We start from the raw sequence: 12675 nt of genomic DNA, 5'->3' as shown, positions 1-12675 counted from the left end.
AAAGACTATGCGAAACTGAAGAGGTGAAAACCATGTTTTTGTCATGTTTCATTTGACATGGTTTTAATTAGTACTAGGTTTTCAATAATGGATATTGAAAGCAATCTGGTATTACCACATGCAATATTGCGTAAACTGGTTTTGCACAATGCATTCTGTAGTCTACTGCCTGCAACTTCATAAAAATGGTCAAATGCCGTCTAAAACCGTGCTGGCAAAAGGTGGGAATTAACAACTGTGGGACACCAGAAGTTTGTTTACTCCTTTTACCATTTGGATTCTCAGAATAGTAATCACCCTGGAAACAAAGCAGTCCTAACTTAATAGTACCTATTTAACAGCAAAAGTTTACCTGATGATTACCTGAAATTTGACAGCTTTTTACTTTCCTGCCTTTTAAGATCTTTTTAGACCCAACCTTCAGATGTGTTCAGAGACTCTAAAACTATGGAACAAGAGTAGTCTTTATTCTTACATGCAGTTTTAATTTCATGTAAATTGGTGTCTAATTTGAGGAAAGGGTTGAAAACCTAACACCTACTAAAAATATGCCTGCTTTGTGAGACTCTTTGCTGTTGTCGTGAGTCCCTGTAAATGCTATTAGAAATTGTTTGCGTGCCTCTTTTGCCGCTGAATAGTGCAAAAGTGGTTAGGAGGATGGCGAGTAACGCATCCTGTACTCAGTATGTATGCAAAACTTAGATTCTACAAAGCCTTCCTTGTCTGAGCATGCATCAGTCTTTGGTATTGGCCGAAGAACTGCTCTTTAGCTTAGTTCAGTGCCCCAGAGAGCAAGTAGCATGAAAAGGCATATTTGAGCAAAAGTTCAACTCCCCTTATTTTCAGAGACGCCATCCTAACTTGTAGAGGTCTGTTGCGAAGACTTTTTCCTTCCCAACCTAAAAAGCTGTATGTATCCTCTCAAAACAGGCCTTACTTTGATTTATTTTTTTTTAAATTACATTGTGGCTCTCTGGAATCTTTAACTGCTTTGCATACAAGTGTGGTCAACATGTAATCAGTATACTTGAAAGGGGGAGGGGGAGGAAGCAAAGTTTTGTATGCTTGGTGAGTGATACCAGTAATCCATGTATCCTGTCTGATAGTTTAACCATGTAAGTTGTAATATATGAACTTTTATTTCCGTAGCATATAAAGACTCGCCAAGGCTCACTGCCAGCATGCCCATTTTGCTGTTGAAACGAAAGAACAGTGAATTAGGACTAGAGTCTGCTTACAGAATTAAAATCAGCAAGCCATTCAAGAGACTCAGATTGTTGGACTGAGATTGTTAGCATAATTGATGATGATTTTTTTGAGTATGTATAACACTGAATAAAATAGATTAGGTGCTGGGAACTGCCATAGTGAGTTTGCCGTAATAAGGCTTAAAACAATGCTTATTTTGGAATTTCAGACTTGTAGCCTCTTGAGTTGGAGAGAGTCTCCAGCTGGTGATAGTGTTGCCAGAGGTGTAAGTTCACTAGTCTTACCCGGTTAGATCTCATTTCTTGTGTGAAAATCATACAGGATGTGGGTTTTGCTTTATTTCAGGATAGCCAGTGACTCGTCTGGGAGCCTGGCAGTTGCCAAGGATCTGGAAAAGCAGCTACAGCATAGATAAACTGCACTTGTGTAGATATTGCATAGACTGCATTTCGTGAAAATGAGTTGAACTTCACTGTTTGCTATGTGCACTCTAGAGTCTTGTGCATGCCCTTTTACCTCTGGGACTGTAGAGGCCTTGAAAATACTTAGTATAGTTCTGGATCAAACCCATTGTTACTCTGTGACTTATCCCATATCCCTCTGTGGGCAGCATCCGATATTTCATAGGAAAATGTAAGAGACACTCTAGCAAGCTTATTTGCATGGCTCTGTTTCGTCTTGCCCTTATACCTGGTAACTAGAGATTACTTCAGACTCCAAAAGGCTATAAATCTTCATGCTTTAGTCATCCCTGCCTAGAGGAACTTGATTTGTGCTCTACATATGCTTACCTACTACCTTTCTGCAGCTTTCAGCCACATGCATGCCCCATAGCATGGGCTTCCACAGTCTAATAACATGTTATGTTGGAAACTATTCTATTGTTTTTTACTGATTCTTTGTTAATTTAATGTTCTCTTGTACTGTTGCTGCTTTCTTGCCTTCCAAAAAATGCTGCTCTGTTTCTTATGCTTGTATCATGCCTTTTTTTGTGTGTCCACTTTAGTCTTTTTAAGCAAAAGGTTTTCCAGATCTTGCTGGTTTTAATTATCTTCTCCTGAACCTCCTTTCAGTCAAATTACTTTGGGAAGGAGGTGGGTGTACTGTATCACTGTCACTTGGCAGAGCAAGAGTTAGATTTACATTCCAGAAAGAAACTGTAAACATTAGTTACACATACGATAGCAGACTTGACCGTTTCTATTGGGGACCATATTCAAATGTCCTTTTCTGTCCCTGGATCAAAGCCTTTTACAGAACGTATCTTCAATTTGTAAGGGCTGATGGACTTGTCTCGCTAGAAAACAGCAGCTGATCTGATATTTGGCTTACTGTTATGATTGTCATTAAACATACTGGAGACCAAAGGCTTGAAGAATTTTCTGCTATACTAGAAATGTCAAAAACTTCCTGATCGGATCCTTAATTTTCGAATTTCTGTACATTCATGTAGGAGAAAGGTGAAGTTTACTGATATGAATATGAAATTGTTTTAAGAAGTTGCTTTGAATTAAAATGTTGTGCTACAAAATAAACAATCATTACTAAATCTGCTTGTAAGCCACATACTTTGTTACTGTACTTCTCTAGTTTCTGAAAACTAAGGTCCTGACTCGTACCCATATTAAGGTATCTTGGTTTGAGAGTCAAAATTATTACCTATGCAAAATGGTGTCAGAGTTGTGCTGCTCATTTTTTTTCTTATTATATAATTTGGGGAAAATCCTTTTTTATCGTAAAATAAAAGTATAATAATCTGTTTTCTCTGATACTTATTATTACATAATATCTGAGCAGCCGAGCTCTTTTGAGGTGCTCTGTTATTTAAAATGTACTGCGCCAGAAGTGTTGGTAAGATACAGGTTGGCTTACTGAATCTCTTGACTAATACTTTATGAAGATCTCATGCTTATTTTGCCAGTAATCTCTTTAACAAATTTATCACAGCTATAGCTTATTTCAGCAGTAACAAAGGAACAAAATTCAGTTCCTAAAGAAATGTGAGCTTAAAAAGGTCAAATGCCTTTATTCATAAATCACTTTGTTACTTGGGATTAATTCATTCAGTGCTTTTTTTGGTACAAATGAAATGAAGAAGACAACCTTTCTTGGCTTCAGAAATCACTGCACTGACAGCTAAGTCTTGAAAAGAAAAACTTCTCCTCTCCTCTCCTTCCAAACAAAGTGTTTTAATAAACGAAGTTATTGTCTACTCGCATTATTGGACATGTGGTCAGTTGTCATGTTCCTCTGACCAACTGAACAAAGTTTGAACTTCTGTCTAATTGTTCCCCGCTGTTAGGCTACCCTGTCATGATCAAGGCCTCAGCAGGTGGTGGTGGGAAAGGCATGAGAATCGCTTGGGATGATGAAGAGACCAGGTGAGATGCTGTCCAAAAGCTTGCCTTGATGAATGCTGCAGTTACTAAAGTCCCATTAAGCCACCGAGAGCTGACAGTTGAGCAGATATGAAATGTTAAACGGAGAAATTGGATAGTATTTGGCTTTCTCCCTTTCGTATAGTGAGTGGTATACTTTGGGAGTTTGCATGTGCCTATTTAAAATTGTTTTTTGTATAAACCTTACAAAACATAGTCCATTAATTTGAGGAAAAAAAAAAACAAAACACAACTGCCTTTAGTCCAATGATAGACTGTAAATAACATTTTGCTGTATGCCTTTCAGAATGCTGATGTATTAATTGTCTGCATGTTAGGTAGAATACTTATTGGCCCTGATTCTCAAACATTAATGTGTGACATTAGTTCTGTTAAAGTTGATGAGACTGAATATTTATGTGTGGAAACACATACGGTGTTTCCAGAATGTGCTCTAATAAATTGCATACTTCTGCGTTTAAAATATTTCTGAGCAAACTATTGTGCTTTTGCCTGTTTGAAACAATGTTTACACACAGACATTTTCATGTCTCTTAATGATTGCCTGAATCCCGAACACTTCAAGATGCTTTGTTATTGTTTTGATAAGTTTTACAATCCATTCTCTATGGGTATTCTGGTGGTGAGGAGCCTGGTTTCAACCCCATGTGCCATGGATATTACAGAAAAATGTGCTTTGTGATTTTTTTCAGACTTGTAACAAAAAGCCTATTTAATCCAAAATTAGACGGCCTTTTAAATGTTTTCCTTTCCACATGGAGAGAGCAGCACATGCTGGAATCAACTCAAAATACAACTCAAATTTTTATTAGTCTGATTTAGTGACTTGCAAGGTTTCCCTTTCATATTTTTGTGTTCTCCATTACATTTCTTGTTTGTCAAAACCTAAAAACTGAAAAAAAGAACAATGAATGGCTAGCAGTTATATTTTAGATTTCAAGAAAACATGAGGTGATGTTTTTTGTACCATGCTACCTCTGGCCCATTTATATTTAAATCTAAATGGGAAAATAAGGTTTTGTGCATTAGAACGAAGATCTAGAATAACCTTCTTTCTTACAAGGATGCTTTGTTCCCACTGCTTTAGAATCCAGAATTAGTGCCTTGATCTCGTTCAGGCAGAAAATGCATTTGTTGGACTTGAAAGGAATGCATTAATTTCTTGTTTTGCTCAGAAAGGAGCAAAGGAGCTTGATTAAAGTAGCTGTTTAAAAATAGAAAACTGGATTTAAAACAATGATTGCTAATTTGCTTTGGAGACAAGTTGTGGTTATTGTTTAGGAAGTCATCTGATAGAGCTGATTGGTATCACAGAAGCCAGTGAGAGATGTTCTTTTTTGTACATTTGCATTCAAAATTTAGTGATATTACTTTGACCCAGTGATATTTGTTTGAGATGCTTGCCTTGTTTGTGGAAAGCCTTTGAAATACCATTCGGCTCCTCTTTTGCCAGTGGTGCTCTTATCCTTTTGGTTAGTTATGCAAGCCCTGTCTTTACCATGTAATTTTATAGAGTAATATCTAAAAAGTGCTAAAAGAAAGAACACCTAGATTGAGTAACACTAGTTACTATTGAGGAGAAATGCTTATTGTAACGTTTACAAGTAAGCAGCAATGAAGGCAAAATTAAGTTGGCAGGAAGATAAAAGTGAGATTAAGAGAACTGAAGATAGAAACAAATTTACTTTGCATTTACATACGAAATAGAGCATTTGAGTTTCTCTTATAGTCTGTCTTGAAGAAATACCTGTGAGGTTGTAAAAGATTTGTTGTACTTGTCCATTAATTGCGTTATGGAACTAAGATTGTTCCTTTTTTTGTGTCTGAAGGACATCAGACTGAGTGTTTTGAAGGTGACTCAACTTGTTACTGACAAAACAATGTGTCTGATAGTCTTAATATCTCATGAAAAGTTGTTGACCTCATGTATTGTCTTGCTGCATCCAAATCCATGTAATCCTAAAAATAAACTAATTTTCATCTATTGGCAGGCTCTGAGAACCCAGTGTCTGAATGGTCCCTTGTATTTCAGGGTTCATAGATGCAAGATGAATGTGGAGAATTGTTGATACTATTTTGATTTGTAAACTTGCTTTGGCTTTGCCATGTGGGATGAATTCCAAATGCTATTTGGGTGGAAAAAAAAGTCTTATATAAACTAATTTTGTTTGAAACATATTTTTGGATTTTCAGGAGAGTTGAAAATTTTTCTTATCTCAGCTGGCTACACATAATATTGAAAGAAAGCTTAAATGTTCTGACAAGGAAATAGCCACTGGAAATGGAAAAGACCTATGTGAATCACTTAACTCCTACTGTTACAGAACTATTCACTGTGGTAACTCACTGGTTCGTCATGCTTCACATCTCTTAACTGTCCCCGCTGATGAAAATTTTGTTAAATTCTTAAGTGTTATGATATTATTCCAGCTACAGCTAAGACTTCTATAACTTTCAGCTAGTATTTCTGAATAGAAATACTAGAATAGTTTTACTGCTGTTAGAATTAGATTTTTTTTTTCTTGAAATACCTCTTCATGGGACTGTGGATGGCAGTCATGTTGCCCCTTTCTCTTTATCTGAGTAGGGCTGCTGTTGTATTTCTTCGGATATGGAGCCCTCCTAACTCTCACTTCTATTATTCGTTTTTGTTTTTTTTTTTTTAATTTCGGTCAAGTTTCAGTGTGGAATTTTGTGTATAGTTCAAACCACTAAACCCTCATCTGAAATTAAAATAACCCCATCTTCACTCTAATGTAATCCCTAGTCAGTTGTCTTGGTTTGGATAAGTTGAATTTAGGATGCCCTTTCTTCACATAATAGATACCCACTTGAAATTATATTGAAAATGACATGCAGTTTTCTGAAGAGCAGTTTACGTTGAATTCAGGTTAGTAGTTTCTTCGCAGTCTGAGAAAGTTCTTCTGCTGTATGTATCTAAAAGTACTTCTGTTTTAGTGTAGATATCCCAGCTCTGGTCTGGTATGTGAAGAGCCTCTGCTTGCATCCTGGAGATCCTGATCTGAGAGTGCTTTCCAAATATAGGCAACGTGAAGTTCATTATGAAGTACAAAAAACATGACTAGGTCAGGCGTTTGAATATCTAGAAATTTTCTGTATCATTCCCTCTTTGTGGAGAAACAGAAGGTGCTCTTGCTTTCAGTATGCTTGTAACAACTGTACCTGTAACTAAATCTTTAGGGTTCATGGCTTCAAATGATCTGCTGGCAGCTCTGAAAAGGAGTTCATTTGAGGACCCTATCCTCTCCAAAGAACACATTTAAACTTTCTGCCAGAGATTGTGATGGATCTTTGCACACAAAGATGCTTACTAGCTTGTAGGTTCAGTATTGGAGGTTGTCATACAGAAGCTACTGGCCCTCGTTTTAAACTCCATGGATTTGCAGATAAAAATTAGTTTCTCTAGGTTGTAGTTTCAGATGCAAACATAACCTCTACGTTGGAAATTTGTACTGAATTATCATAGAATCATAGGGTTGGAAGGGACCTCTGAAGATCATCTAGTCCAATGCCCCTGCCAGAGCAGGGTCACCTAGAGCAGGTTGCACAGGAATGCATCCAGGCGGATTTTGAATGTCTCCAGAGATGGAGACTCCACCACCTCTCTGGGCAGCCTGTTCCAGTGCTCTGCCACCCTCAAAATAAAGAAGTTCCTCCTCATGTTTAGGTGGAACTTCCTGTGCTCAAGTTTGTGCCTGTTACCTCTTGTCCTATCCCCGGGCACCACTGAAAAGAGCCTGGCCCCATCCTCCTGACACCCACCTTTTCAGTATTTATAAGTGTTGATAAGATCCCCCCTCAGCCGTCTTTTTTCCAGACTGGAGAGACCCAAATCCCTCAGCCTTTCTTCATCAGAGAGGTGTTCCAGTCCCCTAATCATCTTGGTAGCTCTCTGCTGCACCCTCTCCAGCAGTTCCCTGTCCTTCTTGAACCAGGGAGCCCAGAACTGGACACAGTACTCCAGGTGCAGCCTCATCAAGGCAGAGTAGAGGGGGAGGATGACCTCCCTCGACCTGCTGGCCACACTCTTCTTGATGCATCCCAGGATGCCATTGGCCTTCTTGGCCACAAGGGCACATTGCTGGCTCTTGGTCATCCTGTTGTCCACCAGGACTCCCAGGTTTCTTTCAGCTGAGCTGCTCTCCAGCAGGTCAGCCCCCAACCTGTACTGGTGCATGGGGTTATTCCTCCCCAGGTGCAGCACCCTACACTTGCCCTAGCTGAATTTCATAAGGTTCCTCTCTGCCCAGATCTCCAGCCTGTCCAGGTCTCTCTGTATGGCGGCACAGCCTTCCGGTGCATCAGCCACCCCCCCCCAGCTTTGTGTCATCAGCCAACTTGCTGAGGGTTCACTCTATCCCCTCATCCAGGTCATTGATGAATATATTGAAGAGGAATGGACCCAGTACTGACCCCTGGGGAACACCACTCATCACTGACCTCCAACTAGACTCTGTGCCCCTGATCACGACCCTCTGAGCTCTGTCTTTCAACCAGTTATCTGTCCACCTTACTGTCCATTCATTTAACCCACTCTTCCTAAGCTTCCCTATGAGGATGCTGTGGGAGACAGTGTCAAACACCTTGCTGAAGTTGAGGTAGACCACATCTACCACCCTCCCCTCATCTATCCATCTGGTCATGCCATCATAGAAGGCTATCAGATTAGTCAGACACGATTTCCCCTTGGTGAATCCATGTTGAGTACTTCTGATAGCTTTCCTTTCCTCCCCATGCCTTGAGATGATGCCCAGAACGAGCTGTTCCATCATCTTTCCAGGGATGGAGGTGAGGCTGACTGGCCTGTAGTTCCCCGGCTCCTCCTTCTTACCTTTTTTGAAGACTGGAGTGATATTGGCTTTCCTCCAGTCCTCAGGCACCTCGCCTGTTCTCCAGGACTTTTCAAAGATGATGGAGAGCGGCCCAGCAATGACTTCCACCAGCTCCCTCAGCACTCTTGGGTGCATCCCATCGGGGCCCATGGACTTGTGAATATCTAATTGATCCCTCACTCGCTCCTCCTCAACCCAAGGGAAGTCTTCTTTCTCCATTACTTCCCCCAGTGCCTGGGACTCCTGAGGGCTGGGCCGAGCAGTAAAGAGCGAAGCAAAGAAGGCATTCAGTAACTCCGCGCTCTCCACATCCTCCATCACCATGGCTCCTGTCTCATTCAACAGTGGGCCCACAACTTCTCTGGTCTTCCTTTTGTGTCCAATATATCTTCTAACAATTCCCTTTTGAGAAACTTGGAGGCTTTCTGCTAATCCTCCCACCCCCAATATCTCAAACTCTGTAACTTTTCCTCAATACTGAAATCTTGCATGCTTGGTGAGTATCTGTTTTGAAAGTTCCAACAAGCCAGCTTCCAGCAACAGATATTTAGAGAGAGGAAAGATTTTTGCCTTTTAGCTTATAATAACAGGAAAATAGAAATTGTTCTGCTACTTAAGTTTATAAAACTGGTATAAGCACCAAGAAAGAATTTAAGTCAAATATCTGCTCTCAAATTCCAAGAACCCTTATAACTTCTCTTCTGTGGTTATATGGTACATATGTGTGCTGTGGAAGTGTTCAGGTAAGGGGAAGGAGTCAAGTGGATGAGTGAAGAACAGTGTTTCCTACAAACTGGTTTTTTTAAACACAGATTTCCATGCCAGCTACATGTGTAAACATGTCAAATGCTGTGACTAGATCATTTTAGTTGTTTTGTTTTTTTTAAATAGGAGTCAAGCTGAAGCAATGCGTATTGGCTTTGTGTGTAAGATCAAACAACATTTGAGTATTTATTGGTTATTTAACCTGCCAGTCATGGTTTTAGAGGGATTCTACTGTACTAATGGTTATCAAACATCTGTTTTTAGCTAGATGGCCTTTCTAATTCTGGCCATGACAAGAAAAGACTATTTTCTTTTACTGTTTCCTGATATTGGAAACTGAAATATTACATGACAACTGCAGTTTTTTATTAGTGTCTGGCTGCCTCCAAAGAAAGTAGTTGTCTTAATTAAAGCAGCAATGCTGATTTTAGAGCTGGAGGTAGAAAGTTGGCATTGGCTATCTTACTTCAGACAACCACAAGAAAGCTTGTGGCAAGATCAATAAATACTTTTGTACGACTTATACTTCAGTGTGAATAAAAGTAGGGAGCGAGGGGAACCTTTAAAGACATCCTGTTCTTCCTCTTATAGAAACCTTCATGTTTGAAGGGACCTAAGGGGCATCATCTCATCCAGCTTTGTCCTCGGAATAGTATCAGCACTGAGTTTGAAGCTGGTTGCTTAGAGCTCTTCCCAGTTGGGTCTTGCATTGATATTCCACAACCTCTCTAAACAGCCTGCCCCATTTCTCCGTTCTTTCTGGTCATTTTTTATTTTGCATCCAGTTGGAAACTCCCCACTGCATTTTGTGACTACTGTCTCATTTTTCTGCTGTATACTGCAATGAAGAACTTGGCTTCATTGTCTTGGGAAAATGGTCTTTAAGTACTGGAAGGCTGCTATTAGATGTCCACTAAAACCTTGTCTTTCAGGTTCAACAAGCCTGGTTGACTGTGCCAGATCTGGTGAACCCTGACCATCTTGAGCGTATCAACAACTTTGAGTACTAGGAGTGTGTGAAACTGGAGAGTGTATTTCAAATGTGGTCTAACAGGTGCTGAGTAAAGTTTAAAAAAACAAAAAAAAAAAAAGGACTAATAGTTGGCACTGTTGGTCTACTAGCGGTGCTGCAGTTGATACAGCTCACTATCCAATTAGCCTTTATTACTGACAGAGTGCACTGCTCACTTGCATCATAGCCTGTTACCCACCAGGACCTCCAGGGCATCTTAAGCAGCCAGTCAGTTCCACAGACTGTGTGTTGCAGTGGGGTTAGGCTGCTCTAGGTAGAGGACTCTGCATTTGTTCTTGTGGGAACTCATAAGATGCTTTTGAGCTCATTCCTTCAGACTGTCTAGGTCTCTCTGAAATGCAGCCTTGCCCTTGAATATACTGATGACCCTGTTTTAGCATGGTCCACAGACTGGTGGTGGTGCATTCCAGGTCAATGATAAGGAGATTAAACTGGTTCCGGAATAATAGATTCATGAGGAAATTCCCTTCTATTGGATTCCAGGTAGAGGATGAACTACTGACTTTGAGCCCAATGATCCAGCCAGTTCTTTCACCCATCTAGTTGTGCACCTATGTAGACTGTAACGTTCTACCTTGGAAACAGTGATGCTGTGGGAGACAATCTTAAGGTCTTGCTAAAGCTGAGGGGAGATATTTGCTGTTCTCCTGTAACTCATAAGTATAGTCAGAAAACACAAGTAGATTGGTCAAGCATGATACTGTTGGTAAATTCAGTTTGTTCTCAGTCACTGTCTTATGTGTTTAGAAATAGCTTTCAGGCTATCTTGCTCCATGACCCTTTCCCAGAATTAAAGTGAGACCGATCAGCTTGTAGTTCTCCTGGTTCTTTCATGCTTTTCTCAAAGATGGGTGCAGTGTTTGTCTTCCTCCAGTCATCAGGAATCTCTTTTGACCTCCAAAGCCTTTCAGAGATGACAGAGCAGCCTCACAATGACATAAGCTACCTCTATTAGCATCCCACCTGGTCTTACTGATTTGTATGGATTGATTTCTCAAGAGATCCTTGATTCAATCATCATCTGCTACTGATAATTCCTCTTCTTCAGCCCATCTAATGTCTGTGTTGAGAAATTGTCCCCAGCATTCGTCAGAAACCTCCCAGCTTGCTTGTGGTCTTCTATGTTGCTTTTCCAACAGATGTCAGGGAGGTTAGTTTCCAGTTCAAAAAAACCCAAAACAACAGACCCTTGCCTCCCAAACAAACACCCCGCCCCCCCCACCCCAACCTCTCCAAATAACTGACAAACAAAAACTGCTGCTTCTCCCTCTCCCAAACAACCCACAGCCCAAAACACCCAAAACAAACCCACACAAATACTCAAGATCTTGGAGACTTTGAGTTGCTTAAAGAAGAATTGGTCTACTTTGTCAACTTGAGCAGGTGTGCACTGCAGTATTACCCTTACTGGCCTCTTCCTTGACCAGACCTTCCAGCACTTGCCCTTTCCCAAGAAGAGATCCACATATTTAACCTACCCTTTGATAAAAAGGGCAAGCGTATTCTGTTGCCTGTCTTAAAGACTGGGTAGTCCACTCATTGCAGCACTGCAGTTGTGTGACCTGTCCCACCCTGTCAGTTATTCTAAGGATGTTGCAGTTCTGTGTCTGCATGCAGGCTCCAGCTCCTGTTTGGCCTCGTACCTTTATGTACAGCAGCTTGAGGTGGACTTCTCTTGATTTTTTTTTTTCCTTTAATGACTCTAGGCTTTGACTAGTTTGCAGCTGCCACCAGTGTGACCCACCCTGTCCCTCAGGAGAGGCAGTGGTGTTCCCTGCCTGCCCTAGGCATGGGCTGTGGTGGCCTTTCAGCCACCCTGCTCCAAGCCCAACTTGGGTCAAGGCATCTGAGGTATGATGGGTACTCCTGCAGCTGAGGCTGTGGAGTCACCATGTGTACTGCATGGGGCCATACTGTTGGGTGTGAATCATCTTTGGGGTGGGCAGCTATGGGCTGCTTTTCATCATAGAATCACAGAATGGTTTGGGTTGGAAGAGGCCTTAAAGATCATCTAGATCCAGCCCCCCTGCTATGGGCAGGGACACCTCCCACTAGACCAGGTTGCTCCCTGGTCTAGCCTGGCCTTGAACACTTCCAGGGATGGGGCTTCCACCACCTCTCTGGGCAACCTGTTCCAGTGCCTCACCGTAAAGAACTTCTTCCTAATATCTAATCTAAATTTCCCCTCTTTCAGTTTAAAACCATTATCCCTTGTTCTGTAGCTATACTCCGTGATAAAGAGTCTCTCCCCATCTCTCCTACAGGCCCCCTTTAATTACTGTAAGGCTGCTATATGGCCTCCCCTCCTGAGCCAGTCTATCAATCTATGCGTTGGAAAACAGCCAGCAGAAGCTAATGAAAGCACTGAAAAGCAGCAAATCTGCATATAGGGGAAAAAAGAAAACTGATGCTGAAA

The 12675-nt window shown here is 40.9% G+C and overlaps 1 protein-coding gene across 1 annotated transcript in view; it reads left to right on the top strand.

The window, feature by feature from the left end:
- Window positions 1–12675, top strand: part of PCCA (propionyl-CoA carboxylase subunit alpha) — a 294366-nt gene that overhangs the window by 92012 nt on the left and 189679 nt on the right. The window contains exon 9 of the mRNA XM_074562236.1: window positions 3512–3590. Within this exon, the coding sequence (XP_074418337.1) occupies window positions 3512–3590 (79 nt within the window). The remainder of the gene's footprint in view (window positions 1–3511; window positions 3591–12675) is intronic.

This window comes from Larus michahellis, chromosome 1 (assembly GCF_964199755.1).
Source record: "Larus michahellis chromosome 1, bLarMic1.1, whole genome shotgun sequence".
Taxonomy (NCBI): Eukaryota; Metazoa; Chordata; class Aves; order Charadriiformes; family Laridae; genus Larus; species Larus michahellis.
This window is presented reverse-complemented; position numbering and strand designations above follow the sequence as displayed.